Source organism: Condylura cristata, unplaced genomic scaffold, assembly GCF_000260355.1.
Source record: "Condylura cristata isolate star-nosed mole 26May11 unplaced genomic scaffold, ConCri1.0 scaffold00008, whole genome shotgun sequence".
Classification (NCBI taxonomy): Eukaryota; Metazoa; Chordata; class Mammalia; order Eulipotyphla; family Talpidae; genus Condylura; species Condylura cristata.
In genome coordinates, this window is record NW_004567109.1 from 25,543,182 (window position 1) to 25,565,652 (window position 22,471).

Below are 22,471 nucleotides of genomic sequence, written 5' to 3' on the forward strand. Positions count from 1 at the left end.
CCCTCTTTCCGGTGGGGGTTGAGCCAGGTGAGTGAAGCTGCCCAGGCCTGCTGCCCTGGCTACTCTGGGCGTGGCCCCGAGAGCGCCCCCTGGCGGCCGAGTCTGGGTTGCCAGGACGCTGGTGTCCCACGGGGGTCCCAGCTGGGCTGTGCGCAGGGCGGGCAGAGGGCACAGACTTACCAGCATCACGCGCACAGAGTCGGCCACGAGCCCCACGTAGGGCTTCAGGATGTCGTAGTGGAAGGCTGGGGTCAGCATCCTCCGGTGCTGGAACCACGGCTGCCCGTTCAGCAGGAGCAGACCGTACCCTGCACCAGAAGCGGATGGGGTATCGGCTGGTGGGTGGGGAGTTGGGCAGCACAGAGAGAAGACTGGGCATAGTTTGGGGCAAACGGCATTCACCAGAAGAACTTCATGCAGAAGACAGGAAAGCCCCGGGCATTTCAGAAAGCGATTTGACAAAATGACGTCACGCAGAGTGTGAGATACAGGGATGGGGGCGGGGGTCACAGAATCCGGTGATGAGTGTGGGCCCTAGAGGCTGCAGAGGACGGAGAAGAGACCGGAGGCTTGTCAGGAGGCCTCAGCGCCAGTGGGAAGGGGCGAGGGTGCACTGGGAGTGAGGCCGATCCAGACCCCAGGTGCTGACACGGGCTGGCCACCTGCTGTCCTCTGCGCCAAGCCTAGTTCTTGGCTGCCCTCCCTGGCAATGGATCCCAGTCCAGTAAGATTTACTCACCAATCCAGGGAGCCAGCAGCCTGTAGGTACCGTGAGCTTTTGGGTCTGAAAGGACAAATGGTGAAAAAGTAAATTGTAGAGGACCAAAGAACCAGTGACCCAGATGGAATCGTGTCCGGGCGGTGGGCTCCATCCCTTCCTGAGTGTTGTCATCTGGCCTTTGTCCCAAGCCTCTTTCACCTGCCTCCCCTCCTGGCCCTCTCTTGAGAGTCCCAGGGCTCAGAAACCCGACTCAACTCCGACCATTACCTCACTATTACATTCTCTATTGGTTAATTGAAAATAACAGGTTCTGAGGTTAATCTGTAGAATAAAGTAGGATTTTAAAAATTTGTGGTGGCTTAGCCATCCCATGACCTAGGACAGGCAATACTTAATGGTGCCCAAACCAAAGTCACTGTGTATTGGAACCATTCTTTTATATCCAGGAAAATACTGATTAGAATCATAATTTAGTTGAAGAAGAAAAATATAAATGTATAGATACTTGTCCCCTCAGAACTGTTTAAGCAATCACTTCAATATGAACATCTGAAAATCAATTAGTGTAATCCAATACATTAAAAAAAGCAAAATATAAACCATACAATCATATCAACAGATGCTGAGAAAGCATTCGACAAAGTTCAACATCATATTTCATCATCACCCTGAAATCCTTGGGATAGGAGGAACATACCTTAACATAATAAAAACCATATATGACAAGACCACAGTCAACACTACACTTAACGGTGAAAAACTAAAAGCCTTTCCCTTAAGATCTGGAACAAGCCAAGGATGTCCACTTTCACCACTGTTTTTCAATATAATACTGGAAGTCTTAGCCAGGGCAATAATGAAAGACATACATCCAAATAGGGAAAGAAGTAAAACTATCAATATTTGCAGACTATATGTTAATATACATAGAAATCCTAAAAACTCCACAGAAAAACTAATCAAATTTATAGACCAGTTTAGAACAGTAGCAGTACGCAAAATCAACATAAAACAATAAGTAGCTTTCCTATATGTAAACAGTCAATGTAAAGAAGGGGGAAAAAACACCCTTTTTATAACTGCAAACAAAAAATCAAATATTTGGTCATAAACCTAACAAAAGAGGTGTAACATCTATACAAATAAAACTATGAGACACTATTTAAAGAAATAGAATAAGACAGAAAGAAATAGAGCAAAATCCCTTGCTCATTGATTGGAAGAATTAATATTACCAAAATAGCTATCCTACCAAAAGCAATTTACAGATTCATTGCTATTCTGATGAAAACTTTAATGACATTCTTCAAAGAAATAGAACAAATATTGATGAAATTCATATGGAAGCACAAAAAATTTGAATAGTCAAATTTCTCCTTAATAAAGACAGAGAATGGAGGTATCATGCTTCTTGATTTCCTACTATACTATAAAGTCTTAATTAAAACAGTTTGGTACTATAACAAAAAAGACACACAGATGAGTAGGATCAAATAGAAAACCCATAAAAATAACCACCTAGTTATGAACAACTAATCTTTGACAAAGGAGCAAAAAATATGCAATGCAATGAGGACTGCTTGTTCAATAAATGGATAAATGGTGCTGAGAAAACTGGACACTACTTGCAAAAAAATGAAGCTAGATTACTACCTCATACCAACTCAAAATGGATTAAAGAATTGGACATAAGACCTGAAGCTATAGCATATATAGAAAATACAGGCAAAATAATATATAACATACATTTTAGTAACATCTTTAATGACACATCTCCCAAAGCAAAGCAAGTGAAGGAAAAAATAACCAGCTGGGAGCATATCAAAATGAAAGTTTCTGTACAGCAAAAAGACACTAACCAAAATAAAGAAACAGCCCACTGATTGGGAGAAAATTTTTTGCACACATACTGCTGATAAGGGACTGATTGCAAAAATCTACAAGAGCTAACATGAGGCAACAAAAGCAAAGTAAACAATCCAGTAAAAAAGAAAAAAAAAAAGGTAGAAGAGCTAAAAAGACACTTCTCCAAGGAGGAATGCAAATGGCCAACAGGTATATGAAACAATGTTCAACATCACTTATAATCAGGGAAATGCAAATCAAAACCACAATGAGATACTACCTTACACAGTGAGAATGGCGTATATTAAAAAACTAGCAACAACAAATGTTGGCGAGGATGTGGAGAAAAAGAAACACTCCTATACAGCTGGTGGGAATGCAACCTGGCCCAACCACTATGGAAAACTGTCTGGAGGTTCCTCAAACTACTAAAAATGGAGATACCATGTGACCCAGCAATTCCACTGCTACAAATATGCCCAAAGACTCAAAAACATTAATTCAAAAGGACACCTTTTAAATTAATGTTTATTGCAGCTTATTGTAGATAAGATATGGAAACAACACAAAAGCCCAAATATAGGTGCCTGGGTCAAGAAGATAACACACACACACACACACACATGTGGAATTACTTATCAATCAAAAAGATAAACTCATGGCATTCATAGCAACATGGACAGAACTTGAAGGGATCAAGCTTGGTGAATAAGCCAGAAGGAAAAAGAAAACTATTGAATGGTTTCACTTATAGGAGGACTATAGGGGAACTAGATCAGGGTCAAGAAAAAAATGATAATAATAAAACAAACAAACAAGAAAACTAGCTGGCAATCACAAATACGAAGCATTCACTGAGGAAGAGGGAGGGAAAGGGATCAAAACAGGGTGAAAAAGTGCACAAGGGATTATGGTGATGGTTCACGTTTAACTGGTGGTGGGAATATTATGGGGAATACACAATGATGTAAAAGATATAAATTAAAAAATTAATTACAAATTGCAAATTAAAAATATTTTTAGGAAGAAATACCTTAGGTAAACAAAACAACTTTGAGCATAATGTGTAATTCAGCATCCTGGAAAATTGAGATAATATAAGAGTGTAGGAAGGACTATTTACCAAGGATAGATGGTTACTTAGTAACCCCAGGGCTAGTGACAGCTGGTTATTTCCAATAAGCCTAGAGGATATGATAAGTAATCTCTGTTCCCCAGGGTTCCTCACCCCTCAGTATGGGGTATTTAGACCCTGTGAAAAACACATGCCATGACTTAGCCTGACTTGTGCACTGGAGAATGTTGGGAGATGGTTAACTGTGAAGATAGACTGCTGAAATTCAGAGACCAGGGTTTAGGTGCTCACTTGGGAGAAGGGACTCCTGGTGGGGAGTGTGTTTGTTCTCACCTGACCTCCCGAGAACCACTTTCATGTAGTCAGGGTCGTAGACCAGAAACAGGACCTTTGTTCCCCAGAGCCAGCGAGGACTTGCAGTAGGGAATTTCTCCACCCTTTTCAGTATTTGCTTTAGCTCATTCTTTTGGAACTGTACCAAGGGGGAAAAAAATCAAAGCTTTTTATTCATGCATGGGTGGAGGTGAAGGCAGGGCAGTCACAGGGAAATCGTTCCAGATCTTGTAGTGGAAGGAAAAGTTCAGTCTTGTTCCCTTAGACTTGGACACTTGTCCTGTTTTGGTGGTTGCCCATGGCCTTAACTGAGGTCAGTTCTGGGTGGAGCTGTGGCCTTACCATGACAGTTATGACCAGTGTACAGAAACTCAGAGATTGACTTGATGGTGTACTAACTTTGGGAATCACTACATCAACATTTCTGTGAATGACTGCTTGGCACTTGTACCAACTGGAGAGCATTTTTGTCATAGAATTTTGCTAATTTTGAGAAAAAAACTGAAAGGTATTATTTTTATATTAATATTTATTTGCCATGTTTGTTGTTGTAGATTTTCATTATTATCCAGGACACAGGTAATTTCTAGTGAATGTGAAATAGCTTTGATATCTATATGACTAAGAAAGAAAAACTCAGTTGTCTATACGATATATTCTACACAATTTAAGGCAATATCTGAATGCACACATGATATTTATGTTGAAGTATGATACTTGGGGTTTTCTATCTCATTTCCCCTTACCAACCTTTGTGAGTGGCCTGCTGCCTGAAGTAGACATTTGAAACTCCTCAATCTGGAGCATAAAACCCCTGTTTCACTTTTCCTGCCTTACTGCCTCCTGCTGACCTGACACCCCCAGGACCCTGCCCCCCCCACAGGCACTGCTGCTCCTCCCCAGCTGGGCCTGCCCCCCTCACCTGGGCACAGCTCCTTCTCTAGCTGGGGCACCCCTTCTTCATCACCAGCAAATGCCTCCCTTCAACTTCAAGACTCAGATTTAATTTACTCCCTTGGAATTCTCAGAAACATTTGGATCTAGACATGTTCCATGTAGTCAACTCTTCTCTGTTCCAACTGTGACGTGTAATTCAAGGCAGCCCCCTGCTTTGCAGTCTCTGAGCTTTGTGTGTGTCCCTCTGACACCAGGATCCCCCAGCTCTGAGACAACTGGCCCGACTGTGGACAGGGTCCCTCTGTCAGCTCCCAGCCCGTGGGCACCCACACGTTGAGTCAGACACTGAGGCAGCGTTGAGTCAGACACTGAGGCAGGCTAGGGTACAAGCCTTTATCTGTGTGGTGCTTCCGGTCTGTTTGGGATGGAAAGGAAGATTAAGAGCAGGACAGTAGACAGAGCTACTCTGTGAGGAAGGAAGCCCAGCCTTTGCAGAAGGGGCCTGACTGTGAGTGGACAGGACACAGCCCCTCGTGCCCTTGCTCACTCAAGGAGGCATCAGTCACCAAGACTAGCAGGTTAACAGCTGAGCCAGAGGCGGTGTCTCCAGAAGAGCTCACAGCTGGGACCCCACAGACAAAGGGGCTGGGCAGGAGGTGCTGTTCTGGGAGACCACGCGGGGCAGGAGTTGTCCCTGTATCCTGAGAGAGCACTTGCAGGAGGTGGTTTGGGCTGGGCTTTGTCAGATGACCGAGGAGGGACGAGGCCAGCAAGGTGGAGGGCCCAGCGTGAGCAGAGGGCCAAGGCCAGATGTACAGTCAGGAGGGAGGACACGGAGTGACCAAGGGTCACAGAGAAGATGAGGAAGGAGACAGGAGGCAGAGATTGGGTATTGGGTATTGGGTACTGCTCCTGTGAGGCTCTGGCCATTTCCAGTTTCCTTCTGGCTGTAATCTATTGATAATCTCTGTCAGAAGAGTGGTCTCAGCTCTCTGCTAACCCATTCTTACCTCATTTCCATCTAATTTTTGTTTAATACACAAATCATGTATGGGTCCCTCTTCGTCTGCCTTCTTAGGTTACTTTGACGTGCCACCACAGTTCACCCCTCTTTACCACTCAGGCTCATCGCAGGAAGACTGGGCTAGGGCACTGTTCTTCCCTTAGCCAGCACTTACCTGTCCTGCTTCCTTCTGTCACTCCAAACACCTGATTGCCATCTCTGGGTACTGGGAACAGGGTGATAGATTTTCTCTGTGACTGATTTTAACAGCCCCATCTTCAGTGAACTCTGCTGAGAAGGACTGTTCTCTTCTGAGAACACAGTGGCCTCCCTCCGCAGCCTCAAGTCCCATACTTAGAGCAAGGTTGCTGTGTGGGTCACGGTGCACCTGCCCAGCCTGCAAGCTGCTCCTGCTGCCCTTCCTCAGACACTCACCCCGACGGGGATAAGCATCTGTCTGGGCCAGGCTCCTGGTGGGAACTGAGATGCAGGAACGGAGTGACAGATGCAGCCTGTAGCGCTCATGGCCAGAGCCCAGTGGGAAGCAGACTTGTGTCATATCACAAATAAAATATCAGTGCTCCTTGCTAGAGGCCTTCCTGGGGCTTGGTTCTTTAGGTTTACCTGGGAATGGCACAATGTAAGCCTTCAAAATGCTATGTCCACAAAATCTCCTGACAGTCCAGAATAAGTAAACAGATTTGTTTTTGGCACAAGTCAAATGTCATTTACCTCTTCTTAGAGGCCATTGTGGGGTTTGATTATTACATTTGTCTGGGAATCGTTACGTTCTCAAAGTTCCATGCCAAAAAATTCATTGGAGCAAGTCTAGCCAGTTGGTCCTGTGTTCACCCTGGCAGGTGAGCTTTTTTCCTGTCACTTGATTCCTGTCTATGGTATAGGGCAGGGATCATTCAGGTGATGTCAGTGCTCCCAAGCATGATGAAGACCAGCAACAGAGCAAGAAAGCGTTTAGAAAAAAAAGATGTTTCTCAACATCCTAGGAAGACCCAGAGAGGAGCAGGCATTGTCCTCAAAGAGCAGGCTGCCAGGACACCCTGCAGACCTGCCTGAGGAAGGGGTGTCCCCCACCTGCGTCACCAGCCCAGGCTTCCCTGAGGGAGAGAGCTCTGTTGACTACAATGAAGAGCCAAGACCTGAGAGGTGAGCTGGGCTTCCCCTGGAGGCCAAGTGAAGGTCCCGCAGCAAGGCTTTGTCCAGTGACTTGCTGACCGTGACTGCTCTGAGAACCCAGCCCTCCCTGGCCTCCCCTCTCTTCCTACCTCCTTGGAGTGTCCAAAGAGCCAGTGGGAGGGCGGAGCTGGGAACTGCTGGACAGCTTTGAGCAGCCACTGCCTGTGCAGGTAGAGCTGGGCGGCCTTGATCAGCAGCAGGACCAGGCTGAGCAGGCAGGCCACTTGCAGGAGCCCAGACATGCTGGCTAGGGAGCGGGAGGGGTTCGGCACGGAGGCGCTCGTGGTGCAGCAGCGTCTGTGTGGCTGGCTGTCTACTGCTCTACTACATCAATCCTCCCTGTGGAAGGATGTCCCACCCACATGGGGGTGGGGGAGAGGAGGTGAGGGCAGAGCTTAGCGCTCAGGCACCACAAGTGGCTTCTTAACTGTGATACACTTTAGAACATTAAGGGAAAGATGTTTCAGGTGAAATTGCCAAAGACTGTGTAGATGTTAACTTTCCACTTAACAGTTTTCTCACCAATTAAGTAGTGTTACTACTATGTACCAAACAGTATGTTAGGTATTTCATGCAGTAGTAAACAAAACAGATTTCAAGGGTTTCATATTCTAGTTTAATTAAGTCAGTAAGGTTTATTTGGTAGCTTTTTTTGTTTTATGAAGCAACAGAAAATTCATTTTGATATGTAAATTCATAATTTAATATTAACTAAATCTTTAAATACTGAAATTTTTGTCTTCTTAGAATATTAATTGTATTTGCCATAGCAACCTGTTTGAACTATATATTGACTGAGAAATAATGAACACTGTGTTCTTTCTATTAACTGACTGATGATATAAATCAAGAGCTGTAAATATATCAGCCTTTTAAGCACCATTTTGAGACATTGGAGAGACTGGTTTTGTAGTATCAATAGCATGATTCCTTCTCCATTCAAATACATGAGAATTTCAAAGCCTCTACATAACCTTAGTTATAATGCTTTTCTCTTGGCAGGTCTACTTTAATGCCTCCATACATATGCTTAATTGGGGCTACAGTTTTTTCTTTTTTTCATCTGTCAAGGCACAACACCAGTTCCAGTTCAACTTCACTGAAGCCCTATAGATATAGCCACAGAATTTTGCTGAACCCCTTTCATTTTGTAACAGGAGATGACTAACATTAATGCTTTCAGTGTGGTCATAGAGTTGGCAAGAAAAGGAAATAACAGGGAACCAAATTGGAAAAGATGTAAGGAAATCACCTTTGTAGATGACATGATAATAAACAAAAAAGCTGTAGATATTCCACTCAAAAACCTAAGCTGTAGCTATTCCACTCAAAAACCTATCAGACACAATAAGTAAGTTGAGTAAAGTGATAGGATACAAAATCAATAACAAAATCTTTGTGTTTCTCTCCACACACACACACACACACACACACACACACACACACACACAAAGCTGTAAGAAAGATGAAGAACACAATTCCACTTACAATCACATCAAAAGCATAAAACACTAGAAATAAATTTACAAAGGACACAAAATACCTTCGCACTGGAAAATGTGAGGCATTGTTAAAAAACTAGACATAAAAGACACAGATAAATGGGAAGATACTGTGTGTTCTTGGGTGGAAGATGAACATTCTTCCTTTCTCTTGAATGATGAATGTTTGTTGCGCCACCTTGAGTTGAAGTCAGGTACTAGGAACTGGAGTTAGACATTTGAGGTGGTTGTCCAAGCACTGAGACTATCCTGCAGTGTGGCCCTGAGAAACGTCAATTAACATCCCTGGGTCTCAGTTTTCTTGTTTGTAAGATAAAGTTAATTTTCCTGCTACCTTGAGTTGCACTTGTAGTTGTGCTTTGGAAAGTTCATTACTAAACAAATGAGAGACATTTGGGTGAAGTTTTACTTTTGCCAGAACCATGCAGGATACTGAGTAAGTAATCTCCCTATCTCACCTCTTCTCTCACTCCAAGTGGAAGGTACAGAATGTTCTTACCCACAAATTTTACTTTTGCCAGCACCAACCAGGGCACGGAGTAGGAAACTTCCCTTTCTCACCTCCTTTCTCACTTCTAAGTGGCAGGCAGAATGTCCTTACCTATGAATTATGTGGTTTTTCTTGAGTGGGAAATGCAGACAAATATTTAGGTAAAAGATCTTGGAGTTGAAGTCATGTGGAATAGAGAAAACAAACAAGTTAACATGAATCAATGCCAATTTTATCAAGAGATCAGGACTGATCTTGTCCAGATGCCAACATGACTGACTGCCTCTCTCTGCTTTGCTGTTGTCTATAACAGGAACCAGGAAGCATTCAGGATTAAAATTACTAATAATTTCCTTTAAAAATGGCACTCAGAATCAGATCTTCTCTGTTAAAGGTAATGATCTAATTGTCTAAGGCTTCCTTTGTTCCCTCCTCATTGATCCACTCATCATGAAACCAGCAAGGATTTACTGGGCCCAGTAAGCACTGAGTGTCCCATGGGAGGTGTATGGACATGGAATCTTGTTATGATCTTGGGGTATGTGTATACCTAAGACAAGGAAAGATGTTGCTGATAGCAAATGTTGACCATTGCAAGCACAACCATTGTAAGCATTGAACTCACCTTTTTTCAGTTCTGTGTTCTGCTTTGGCCACTTCATTGTATGATTTCTCATATCATTAGAATTCTCCATAGACATCATTTTCAATGATTGCTACATCTAGACACATGGCTTGCCTGAAACTTTCTCATAAAAATTGTCTCCAAGAGAGACTCATTTTCCAATGTGTGCTGATAACCTGAAAGACTCTCTTGCTACTTGGAAACACTAAATTGAACAAATCTAACATGAAATGTGCCCCACCCCCAAAGTTTGGGGGTCTCCGTGTATGGACTGGTGTCTCAACCTAATAATCACCTCTTTGCCTTAGTGGATAATAGCAAGGTGTCTGGAGTCTGTCTGCCTTGATTTGTATGTTGGTGCAACCTCATTAATAGGCTCACTTGCATAAGAGTTAAACTCTTTGTGCATTAGTTCCTTACATAGATAATGGAGATTTTTTAAAAAAAGATTTATTTCTTTATTCATACAGAGCCGGGGTACAGGCCAGAGATGCGCAGGGTGAGAGGATTCACCAGAGACAGAGTGGGGAGCAGAACAGGCAGATCGAGGAAGTACACTGCTGAGGGGAACAGAGGGTGGGTCAGGAGAGGTCTGCCCAGCCATGTGGTCACCTCCGGGGCAGGCATAATCGAACTCATGCGGAAGTGGCTTAAGCTTCCCAGTGCTGTGCTTTAACCCGCTGTGCCACCAGGGAGGGCCCTGATAATGGAGATTTTTTTTAAAAAAAATCTGTTTTGTAAGATTATTGTGAAAAAGTATGAAACTCCTTGCTCGGTGCCTAGAACATATAATACTTAATAAGCTTTAGCTACTAGCAAACATTAAGAGTCCACACAAAAAGAGGGAACTGAGGATTTAGAGAGAGAAAGGGAGATACATACACAGTCAAAATTCAAACCTATGTTTTGTGATTGCAAAGTTCTATTACTGTATTGTCTTTGTGCTGTTAGTGAAAAGCTGGTGTTGATCCAAGTATGTTAAGAATCAGAGTCCAACCTGCACCCCTATGTTTATTGCAGCACAATTTACAATAGGTAAGCTACGGAAGCAATCCAGATGCCCGAAGTAGGTGACTGGATCAAGAAGATGTGGTATATTTACATAGCAGAATATTACTCAGCAATTGAAAAAAATAAATTCATGCCCTTTGCAGCAACATGGATGGAGCTGGAAAGGATTATGCTCAGCAAAATAAGCCAGAAAGAAAAAGAAAATTATTGAATGGTCTCACTTATAGGAGGAATGTAGAGAAAACAAAAGAGGAATCAGGGGGGAAAAGTAACTATAATAAAGTAAAAATAAAAATCATCAGGCAACTATAGATCAGAGGCATTCTATAGGGGAGAAGAATAAAGGACCAGGACAGGAGTGGGAAGAGCACAACAGATTATGGTGATGGTGCAGGAGTGAACTGGTGTGGGAATTTCACAGGGAAACCATATACTGTACAAAAATGAAGGATGATATAATGAATATACTTAAAAATTTTTTTAAAGTCAGGGTTCAAACTGCTATCTGCAAAAAAAAAAAAAAAAATGAAGCTAGACTACTACCTCACACCAACATAAAACCAACTAAAAGTGTATAAAAGACCAAAGACCTGACACCATAAAATATATAGAAGAAAATATAGGCAAAACACTACATGATATACATCTCAGTAATACCCGTTAAAGACACATCACCTAAAGCTGACACAAGCTATGCAATGTCTATCTTCTGACAGATTCCGGGTAGATCGGGAAAAGCTCTGAAAAATCAGACTTTCCACTGCTAACTTATGTTATGACCTCCCTTTTTTGTGTAATCATAATATCAAAATATTCTGAGCAACCTTCAGCTTACAATTGAATTGCCTCAGCCTCAGAAGGCACTACCTGACCCTGACAAGCAAGCACTGCACCAGGGTGAGAAATTCCTCTTGAAGTCAAAAGTCATTAAACAACTGGCTGATTAATAAAAACAAATGGCTGTTCCTGCAAAGTCTCTCACTGCCAGACTGAGGAAAACCCAAATCTTATCACTCTATCTCTCACAGCCTTTTATTCAGTTTCTAAATAACCACTCAAGCTTTCTACTATCTAGTCTTTGGATATGGAAATTTACCCAAGTCGCCTATGCAGAGCTAGTCAGGTTTTCTACCATCTAGACTTTAAGAAAACTCACTTAAAACCTTTTAACAAGTTTTTCAAAGAACCTTACCTTAATTTGATTTACAAGAAATTTCCTCTTCCTGCCCTCATTTTACTTTACCCCCTAGGATATCTCTATGAGAATGAAAGCCTTTAAGTAATGGATAACGTTTAAGGGACTTTATTTTGGTTAATCTTCACTGTGGTAAATATAGTAATATTAGCCTTAAACTTTGTGAATCTATGTACTTGTTTTAACCTTGATGGATTGATTTTAAAAAATGTTATAATCTCAACTAAAGATCAAAATGACCCCAGACTATTCTTAGCAAAAAGGTGATTGTGATCTCAGCCCATTTCATATGCTAATGTCATCCCTCTGCTTGCCTGAAGTGTATAAAATAAACCTCTGCTAAAGGCAGAGCAGGAAGACTTGCACCCAACTCTCATCACTCCCTCTCCCCTTTACTCCCCAGTTTTTAGAATATCGCCCCAATTTTAGAATATCGGCCGTTCCTTCCTTGAGACCCTGCCTGTGTCAGCCTCTCAACAGCCTGATATTGGGGTTGGTCCCGACATAAAGCAAAGAAGGTGAAGGAAAAGATGAATATATGTATCAAATTTAAGAGCTTCTGTACAGCAAAAGAGACATTAACCAAAGCAACAGCCCACTGACTGGGAGAAAATGTTTGCATACCATGTGCGTGAGTCAGTTGAAAATGATATTAACAGTACGGGTTGGGCCATTGTCACTGCCAATAGTCAAGGGGAACCCATATCTTGGAATTATTTCTGTCACAAGAGTTTTGGTGACTTCTTGAACCTTCTCTGTTCTGGTGGGAAAATCTCTACCCACCTGGAACAGGTACAGACATAGATAAATATTTGTAGCCTCTACAAGGCTTGACTTCAGTGAAGTCCACTTCCAGGTCTTCAAAAGGGGAGGAGCCGTGTGCTGCATACACTGTGGTGGCCTAAGCCACTGGGTAGGGCTGTGTTGTGCACAAGTCTGACATCTGGAGGCAACTGTGGCACAGAAGGATGGTAACCGAAATAGCGATTGATCAGTGCCTCCATGGCTGTTTTTCCCACATGAGTCACCTCATGGTCTTGGTGCACCAACTCACCTGCTGCCTGAGTGGGAACAAAAGCTTGTCCACCCTGTAGGAGCCACCACCCCTCAGGTGTTTTAGTTTCTCCCTCATTTTTGATCCAAGCTGTCTCCTCTAGGGAGTTTTGTTCCTGTGGAGGACAAGCAGGGGGTACAATGGCACCAGGAAGAATTTTTCCCAGAGGGTCCTGTCTCTACTGGCCTGTGCCTGCTTGGCTTTCATGTCGACCAGCTGATTTCCTTGATGACTTTATCAGTTCTTTTTTGATATCCTCAGCAGTGAGTGACTGAGACTTTGGTTGGGCACCAGATTGCTTTTAGCAACTGGAGGATTTCAGACTTGTTCTTTATCTTTTTCACCCCAAATCTAAAAGGCCCCTTTCTTTGTAGATGGCCCCATGTATGGGGATGGTGGGAAACATGTATAAAGAATCAGTATAGGATCAGTATAGATGTTGACTGATAGATCCTTTGCCAATTGAAGGGCACAGATGAGGCCCCAGGGCTCTGCCTGCTGAGCTGATCCAGATCTGGAGAGCAGTCCCAATTCTACAAGCCAGTCAACAGTAGTGACTGCATACCGTGCATCATGCAGGCCATCCTTGATGAAGCTGCTTTCTTCTATAAAAGTTCAAGGTCTGGGCAGGCATTGGCTGATCCAAGAGGTCTGCACAACTGGGGTAAATTTGCCAAAAACTTTATTGGCTACTTTAGTTGAGTGGTGTTCATACCAGTGAAGCCCTCTAGCTTCTGGAGCTCATGATGGATGTCAGCGCTACTTGAGACACAAAGCCCACATTAACCATTTGTTGACTCTGGATCAAAAAGTGTGTAAATGCAGAAGGTCTCACACAAATGCTCACAGAAATAGGTTTTTGAATGACAGAAGCCATTTTAGCCATGCCGGTTGACTTTTTGGCCCCTGCTCCAACCCCATCATGAGAGCCTGCTGATAGCAGCTGAATGCAGCTCTGCCATCCTCAGAAGTCCCAGTCTGGGGGATTGTCAGGGGCTGCCCAGGTGGCCACAGAATAGGGTACCTCTGGTGTCTGGTCCTGGAGCCATGGTCTGGCTTCTGTGAGTACTTAACAGCACTTCTCAGCACCGAGAAGGGTGAGAGGAGTCGATGACAGTTATCCCAAGTCTGTCAGATGGGCTCTAAGCAGCCTAGGAGGGTCTGTGTCTCCTCTGAATGGGCAGGAGTGTGGTGCTTCCAACCCAGAAGCTTGGTCATGGTAAAAGTTTGGTAATAAAGAGCAGGAGTGCCTGTCCCAACGGGGCCATCGTCAGCAGCGACAGAGGCTGCTGGGCCTCTCCAAGAGGCAGCTGCGGGGATGGGGCCTGGGCTGAATGGAATCTATGGGGGACTGGATTCACAGGCTTGGGAAGAAATGGCAAGGCAGGGTCAGACGCTGGAGAAGACCACAGGTCAGTTGATAGAGCAGTTTTAGGCTCTGGCAGGGATGGGGCCAAGGGTCTGGCAAGCAGATAAGGCGGTGGTGGCAGGTCACCCTTGGGGGGGGGCTCACCTTGATGGATGGGCGGGAGTGGTGGCGGCTGAGCACTGGGTGGTCATGAACAACAAGGACCGATCTCCCTGGCCTACACTACAAGGGTGGACCCAAGCGGGTTGGGACTGAGCAATGGTCAGCCATGAGTCAGTATAAGGGACCTGACCAGTGTGGCCTGGGGATCCCGCCACAACTTGCCACACTGCGGGACTGTGGGGAGAGCAAAAGTTCCTTCTGGAGGCCTATTGAACCTGGAAACTAGGCCTCTTCCTGGAACTCCTTCTTAAAATTCTGGATCATGCAGTGAAGGATGGTGAATTGACGCTGAGTCCCGCCACTTTGTGTTTGGTGCCACAACAAAAAGGGAGAGGACTACACACCTTCCTGCCTGGCCACATTCCTCTTGGAACTGGAAGACGATTTTGGCTGTACGGGAGTCATGTGGAAGTCCTGGACTGGTGCCGTGAAAAAGGTCACTTATAGGCCTTATGACATGTCACAGAAACGCAGGACAAGACCACTCAGATCCCATAACCAAAGTTGTGGGACCATTTAGAGATGCACACACACTCAAAACAGAAGTTATGTGGTCCACCCACCAAGAAATTCTACCTGGCTCCACAAGAGGGCATGAAAGGTGACCGCGCCCTCCTGTCCCTTGGGATGGGTTGGACTTTACCAGGGCCTTACCTTATCCAGAAGTCCTGAAGGGGTTGGTCTGTCCACCTCTCTCTGTGAGTTCAGGTAAGGTATGAAGGTGGTGCCCCAGCTCAGCTCACCTCAGGAAGGCGCACCCAACAAAGGGTGGATGGTAATGCTTCGCTCGCTCAAAGGAGAATTGCCAGGCATGGCCCAATACAGACCGGTAGCCAAAGTGGCCAGCAGGCTGGGTTCCTGCCAGTAACCCAAAATGTTGTGGCAATTTCCCAGGGAAATCAGGCGGCACTCAGGGAGGTGGAGAGAGAAACATTTAATTGCTACATGGTGGGATCAGTGTGGATGGTCCCCAAGTTCGGAGCCCTGAATTACAGGAATGGTAAAGTTTTATAGAGTTTGTATGAGGAAACTTGCCATCCCATCCATGACAGCATAAGCATTCTTTATTGATCGGGAAAGGGGTCAAGGTAGTCATGACCACCACTGTGAGCAGTATATACCCAGCAATTTCTCCATTCCAGCAAGCAGCAACATCAAAGCAGCAGATTCCCCCAAGTGGCAGACTGGAAGAAAGCAGAATCTCTGCAGATGTGGGAAACTTCCTGCGTCACCACCAAAGAACTACAAATATCTCCAATGATTTTGTGGACAAAGTGAGGATGGAATGGGGGTGGGAGAAGGTAGTTATAAATGCAGGTTGTGGCCAATGACCAGTTGCAGAAACAGGGCTATAATTATTTGCACACCATTCCTCATTTCAAAATGAAAGTTGCTTTTGTCACATGAATGTGTGTGTGTGTGTGTGAGAGAGAGATTTTTGGGATCCTCTGTATCCCCTTCACACGGAACACAAGATGTGTTAATAAAGCATTTATTGTGCAGGGCCAGGGAGGAGGGTAACATCCTTCAGGGCTGTTTCATTGTCTCCAGGGAGCTTTGTGCTCTTCAGTGATGCACAGGGGCTTGGCACATGTGGGAAGATAGTCAAGGCTTTATGTTAGATGACAAGGAGTTGAAGGGGAAGTGTGTGAAAGCCAGGTCACCAGGGGGACTACGGAGTTTAGTCTTATGTGGAGTCAGGTAAGCAGTTATGTAGAATGCTCTAGATGCTTGTATTTGGAGATGGTTCACATCTACAATCAGTTGACTTAAGAAGATTTCCTTGGTCATATGGGAGCAGCGATTGCAATCACTGAAAGACATTAAGAGTCAAGTCCTAGAAACTGGAAAAGACAGAAAAAACTTTTCCCTTAGAGCGTCTTCAGTAGAACCTATTTCCAACTACTGATTCCTAAGTGTTAAGATTATAAATCTGTGTGGTTGTAAACCACTAAGTTTGTGGTAACTTCTTACAGTGGCGGGAGGAAACCTATAGAGGTTCAGAGTAGAAAAGAAAGAAAAAAATCAGGGAATGGACAGAAGACTTAGGACAGAGAGCATGTCAGAGTGGAGAGTTGAAATGAAGGTGGGTGGCGCCAGGTGGACAGAAAACAGGACATGTGCAACAGGTGGGGGAAGTCAGGTTCTGATAACAGACCAGCATGTAGGTTGGCCTGGGTGGGCACACAGAAGCAGGACGTGGCCAGAGGCAGGAGCAGATGAAAGCAAGACGGGACCCCGGCAGGAGGCCCTCAGGCTGGTTCACATCCATGTGGTTACTGTAGCTTTTTGAGGCGCAGGTAGATTCCATTGCTTGACCTCAGCACAACTTTTGCACTTGGAATGGGGATTCTGGAGGGATCTGGCGCCAGCTCAAAGCGGAGCAGAGTCAGGGCCACGGCCACCTTCATCTCGTTCATGGCAAACTGCTTCCCGATGCAGTTCCTGGGCAAGGGTGGAAAATGAAATGAGAAATGAAGCCAGCCCAACACTACGTTGAGGGAGACTGGCCACTGAGCGCTGGCCGGGAGTGGGCATTCGCGGTCCCCTTCAGTGACACCTAGCCCCGACCTCATCCTTAGGGTCACACACTCTACCCCTAATGGGTCCCCACTCTGCCCTGACAGTGACGAGGGTCTGGCCCTCCTCCTGGGTCACCCTCGTCCACCTGTGCTCTTGGCTCACGAGGACCTGTCAGGGCGGCCAGTGCTCCAAGCCACAGTCAGGTCAGCTGAGCCACAAAAGCAGCCAATGACGCGACTGCTCGCCCTGCACAAGCCGTGCTTGGCGTCGCTGTCGGAGGGCATGATGGGGAGGGGCGTGGCGGGACACACGCTCAAGCCACACATCTAGGAGGACTCAAGGGAACCCTGGCCCTCCCAGTGTAGACAGAATGGGGCTGTGGAGAGAGGTCAGATGCTGAGCGGGAACCAAGGCCACATGCCCCATGACCTGCAACCAGTCGGACCGTCTGCCTCCTCCCTCAGTCCCTCAATGAACCACTCTGCAGCTCCCTAGTACAAGGATGTCCTTTTGCTATTCCATTTTTTCCCCATCTGGCACATCTGTCTCAACCCCAGCCCTGTCCTGACAGGTAGGTCATGTCCCAGTGACTTGGTGGACAACAATCCTGCTCTGGTTGTTCCCTCACTCACCTCTTATATGTTTTATCTGTCCTGGCTCAGCTCACGTTGAGATCCTTGAAAATGCCCTCCGCCTCTCCTGCCACAGCCTAAGGCTAATTCTAGCTTTACCTGGCCTGCCCCCTGCAACACTGCACTGCTGCCACCCCGCAACAAGTCATCATTAATCTATCATTCGGGACCCATCAATGTCCAGGACCCAGAACAGTGTCAGGAACATGAGCCACAGCCAGTCTACAGCCACTCTGAGTGAGCGAGTAAGTGAAAGAAGAACAAATGACCTGTCTTGAGTAGAGGGATTTGTTCTTGACAGTGAACTCTTAGCTCAAGGTGCAAGTGTCTTGCATCTATGTTCCCAAATGCTAGCATAGGACTCTGAACCCAGAGAGAAGCTTTACACAATCTTCACATTTTAATTAAGGTTTGGAACTTAAAAAATTACCGGCAATGAGTCACACAAAGGCCAACATTCGTTCTGACCAAGGAATGGAGACCCCCTGTGCCCTCGCCCCTAGTCGCGGCACAACAGAAGCTGTGGACTAAGAAGAAGCCCTCAGTCCTGAAACCAAATCTTAGTGCAGTCCTGGGCACAATTAGCTAAAGGATTCTGTGAACGATGATGCACAAAAGTGAAAGGCACAGAAGTGTGGGTTGGTAAAGGATATTTCTGTAACAACTGTTTACAAAATACAAGGCAGTCAGTATCTTGAGGATGATTAGATATTCATAGAAGCCATTTGAAGTGTACTTGGCCAGCTCAACAATTTCTCGTGTTCTTTTTCTTTTTCACAAGAGTACTTATAGGTTCTGTATATACACAAGTGTAATGATTTTCTGTCATGTTGTTCCTGTTCCTCATTTCTTTAGTTTTTCCAGTGTGAATTTTGTAGTCTCTGGGCCAATGGTATCTAAATTTCATTCTTATATAAATATAAATACTCAATATTCTGTTGATGAATACATCCAAAAAATGGAGAACACAGAAACAGGTATAAAGCTTCTCCATATGGCTACTGTAAACATTTTTCTATATCTTGAACAGGTAGGACAAGATAAAATTAAGCCTCAAGATACAGGACAACTTAGGACAGTTTCTATATCTTGAAAAGTTAGGATAAGAGGGACTGGAAATTCTACCACATGATTCCTGATGTGCACTGGTGAATTCAGTAGAACAGGCACTGGGTGAACTGAGAACAGGGGCAGGGAGAAAGCCAGTTTTTAATCACCACTGCCTGAGAAATAAATGTTTGAGGCTTAATTTTTTTCTCACCCTATGATATATTTTTTAAAGATTTATTTATGTATGTATATCAGAACTTGGATATAGGCCAGAGGTGTGGGGATGAGAGGATTTACCTGAGACAGAGTGGGATGAAAAACACGTGGATTGACTGAAATACACTGCTGAGGGGAGCAGCAGGAGAGACAGGTCTGCTGTGCCATGTGGGTCAGCTCCCTGGCCAGGTATCAAACCTGTGCTGCAGTGGCTGCCAAGAGTTTCATAGTGCTGAATTTCAACCACTGCGTAGCCAGGGAAGGCAATGAGTTTAATTTTTATGAAAAATGCTAATTCTTAGTGGTGGGAATTTCACAGGGAAACCATACATTGTACAAAATCAAAGCATGATATAATGAATATATTTAATTTTTTTTTTAAAAATCTATTTCTGATTTGTATTTCTAAAGGGAATACACTGATTTTAAAACAGTCTCTGACACTGAATTGTGTGTTACCTCTGGGAAAGAAGGCAGGTTAAGCCTCCTTGGCCAAGCCTGAAATGCCATGCTTTCCTGTACACACCCATGTCTTTCCAATGAGCATCACCACAGGGCATCAACACAGAGAACACACATGATAGGGGACAATGTCCCCATTAGAATATCGTTCAGTGACCCACCATCCCCCCAAGCACAGGCTGCCTACCTGGACCCTCCTGAGAAGGGCAGGAAAGCGTGGCTGTGCCGATTAGCACCAGGAGCAAACCGGGACGGGTCAAACACCTGCAGGGAGAGTAACAAGGTCAGGCCAGGGAGGGCAGCTCCTCCTTCCTGGGGGTGAGAGTGGCCTCGGGGTGGGGGGGGAGCCTGTGAGGCTGTGGCTCACTTACCTCAGGGTTTGGCCACACATCGGGGTTGTGGTGCAGCCCATAAATGGAGAGCATCACAGTGATTCCTGTGGGATGGGAGAAGTGTAAGACCCTGGGGTGCCCCAGCCCACGCCCAGAGGGGCACTTGACTGAGCAAAAGCCCTGGGGCCAGGCAGCCATGATGGGCGTGAAATGATCCTGTGCCAAGACAGGTGGGTGGACACAGCTCAGCCATGTACACTAGGGAGAGCGAGTGGATCAGGAGGGAACACTCAGAGAGCTGGACGCTTCCCTAGGCATCAACTTTAGCCGCAACTCACATTATTCCCGCCCCTCTGTGAGCATTCAGTTCCCACTGCCACCTTCAGGAAGGGCCTCATGGCCAAGGCTCACAGAGGCACCGTAGCCTCACAGGATGAAGGACTCGTGGCCAGGATGTGCAGGACAGGGTCAGCCCCGGAGGGTGAGGACAGGGGAGCTGGCCAGCACAGCAGGGCTCTCAGGTCTGTCTTCCTCGGCATTCACCCCATGTCTGCTCAGGGCCCAGACCATGCACTTATGTCGGGGGCCCCTGATCTCCCCAACCCGCCTGGAGTCCAAAGGGGTGGGGCGGGGAGCTCCTAGCTACTGATTTCAGTGCAGCCAATCAGAGAAAGAAATCATAATTTAATATCTAAATTCCTGAAGCCACATTCAGGGCTGACATTTAAAGATTGAGCTTCTGTGGGAGCAAGTCCTGGGCCCTGCAATTCAACACTGCATGCTCATTGAGTATGCATATTGCTGAGGAGGAAAGAAGATACAGGCAAAGAAGGAGCTCCCTGGGACACATGGTTTTTGTGTATCCAGCTCACTCAGGGGTGTGCTGAGGGAGGGAAGTGGCCATGTTACCTCCAGGTAAGGAGCGTCCATCAGGGAAGGTGATGGGCTTGCTGAGATCCCTGCTAATGCCTGGCACTGGAGGGTAGAGTCTCAGCGACTCCTTGATGAACATGGTGGTGTAGGGCATCTTGTCCAGGTGGTCCCTGAAAGAGAAGCATCCTCAGATTTGGGCAGAGCCCAGCTCCGGGGCCTTCTCTCCTCCGTGGGCAGGGCCGGCCACCCCCGGAGCACTCACCAGCTGAGGGAGGAGCCATCCCCCAGGAGGCTCTGCAGCTCCTCCCTGCACCGGTGCTGGTGCTCAGGGTGGGCGGCCAGCGCATAGAGGATCCAGGAGATGCCGCTGGCCGTGGTGTCGTGGCCCTCAAACATGAACGTGTCCACTTCTGCCCGGAGGTCCGCGTCCGACAAGCTGTCCCCATTCTCCATCTGGAGAAGGCCAGGGGACACTGGGGGCTTGGGCCTTCCCGGGGCCGCCTGGGCAAAGCCGAGACCCTCCGCGCACTCACTCTGGCACGGAGCAGGATGTCCAGGAAGTCCAGGTGCCTCTTCCCGCTGATCTTTTCCAGCTCTCCCTCCTTCTGCAGGTGAGCCTTCCTCTCCCGGATCACTCGGTCTGTGCAGAACAGTCTCATCCAGCCATCTCCACTGGGCGTCACCCCTGAGTGAGCCTGCCACCTGCCATCTCAGCCCCGCCCCTGCACCAGGAGTGTACCCAGCACTGGCATACTAAGGGGCATCAGGTAGGTCCTGGTGAAGGGTCAGGGCCAGGCCCTCTGATGAGCCTGATGAGGGAGGGGAGCAGCCCAGGAGCTGGAACCAACCTGTGTGCTCATGGGCCACATCACAGGCCTGGTAGAACTTGCGGCCTTCTGAGGTCAAGCCATAGACGGTGTCATTCTGCTGGAAAATGTTGCTCCTTCGCGAAGAGAACAGGTTCTTTATGTTGTCAATGGCCTGGAGGTAGGGCTGGGAGCTCCTGAGGGGAGGAGGCAGAAGACACTGGTGAGGAGTGCCCTCACTTGGAGGTGGGTGGGCTCTGCAGGGGGTCTCCTCAGCCAATGGGGCCAGTGACAAAGACACATGTCATTTCTGTGTCCAGCTTTGCCACCCTGGACCTCACATGTAGAAGGAGCTTCTCCCTGTGCTGGGTCCTGGGCTGGGCTGGAGTTTCCCCTGCTGTGTCCCAAGCATCAGGGTCTCGTTTCTGCCCACTGGACCCCCGTAGCCTGAACTGCCTGCCTGGCAGCGGAGGCCACACCAGTCGGTGAGAATAAGGCCACGTTGGAGGATTCGCACTGACCTGTCCGACTGCTCGCTGCCCTGGTAGCTGAAGGCGCACTTCATGAGGGAGTCCAGGGTCATCAAGGAGACGGGCTCGAAGACCTCAAGTGGGTTCTGGTCACTGAGCTTCTGCCATTTGTCCTGTGGGGGCAGGAGACATGGACCCTCCACACGGCACAGAGGTCCGTGCTTTCAGGCTCTGCTCATCTCTAAATATTCAGATGGATTTCCTCACTTTATCAAGATATGTTTTTAACAAATTGTGAATATAAAATAAGTGTTGAAATTTAATAATATTTTGTGAGAAATTTTCATTTTATAATTGAACTCTTGACCCCAATTTTCTGACTTTTTTTAACTTTATGACCAGCTATGATATTCATCATTTTCTACAGATAGAAACATTGGTCTTCAGGTCATCGGTGAATCTGGCCTGAGAGCTGAAGTTGACCTGAAAGACTGCAGAGCTCAAAAGAAATAAGCCAGGGCAAGGGACAGCTGAGGGCCAGCCCCGGCTCCTGAGGCGGGACATGGGGCTGCAGTTCCTCTAGTCGTGAAATGTCCTTTCAGCAGAGGCAGATGAGGACTCCAGGCCCCAG

At 46.3% G+C, this 22,471-nt stretch overlaps 2 protein-coding genes across 2 annotated transcripts in view; both read right to left on the reverse strand.

Moving 5' to 3' along the window:
* Window positions 1-7,324, reverse strand: part of LOC101628609 (cytochrome P450 4A6-like) — a 12,210-nt gene extending 4,886 nt beyond the window's left edge. The window contains exons 1-4 of the mRNA XM_004678972.2: window positions 7,158-7,324; window positions 3,975-4,113; window positions 740-784; window positions 181-308 (exon numbers count right to left, since the gene is read on the reverse strand). Of these exons, the coding sequence (XP_004679029.1) occupies window positions 181-308; window positions 740-784; window positions 3,975-4,113; window positions 7,158-7,310 (465 nt within the window). The 5' untranslated portion in view covers window positions 7,311-7,324. The remainder of the gene's footprint in view (window positions 1-180; window positions 309-739; window positions 785-3,974; window positions 4,114-7,157) is intronic.
* A 9,428-nt stretch (window positions 7,325-16,752) lies between these two features.
* The window catches only part of LOC101628837 (cytochrome P450 4A11-like), a 9,346-nt gene continuing 3,627 nt past the window's right edge, over window positions 16,753-22,471 (reverse strand). Inside the window, exons 5-12 of the mRNA XM_004678973.1 lie at window positions 21,892-22,013; window positions 21,413-21,567; window positions 21,098-21,204; window positions 20,827-21,017; window positions 20,601-20,734; window positions 19,731-19,795; window positions 19,547-19,623; window positions 16,753-16,921 (exon numbers count right to left, since the gene is read on the reverse strand). Of these exons, the coding sequence (XP_004679030.1) occupies window positions 16,753-16,921; window positions 19,547-19,623; window positions 19,731-19,795; window positions 20,601-20,734; window positions 20,827-21,017; window positions 21,098-21,204; window positions 21,413-21,567; window positions 21,892-22,013 (1,020 nt within the window). The remainder of the gene's footprint in view (window positions 16,922-19,546; window positions 19,624-19,730; window positions 19,796-20,600; window positions 20,735-20,826; window positions 21,018-21,097; window positions 21,205-21,412; window positions 21,568-21,891; window positions 22,014-22,471) is intronic.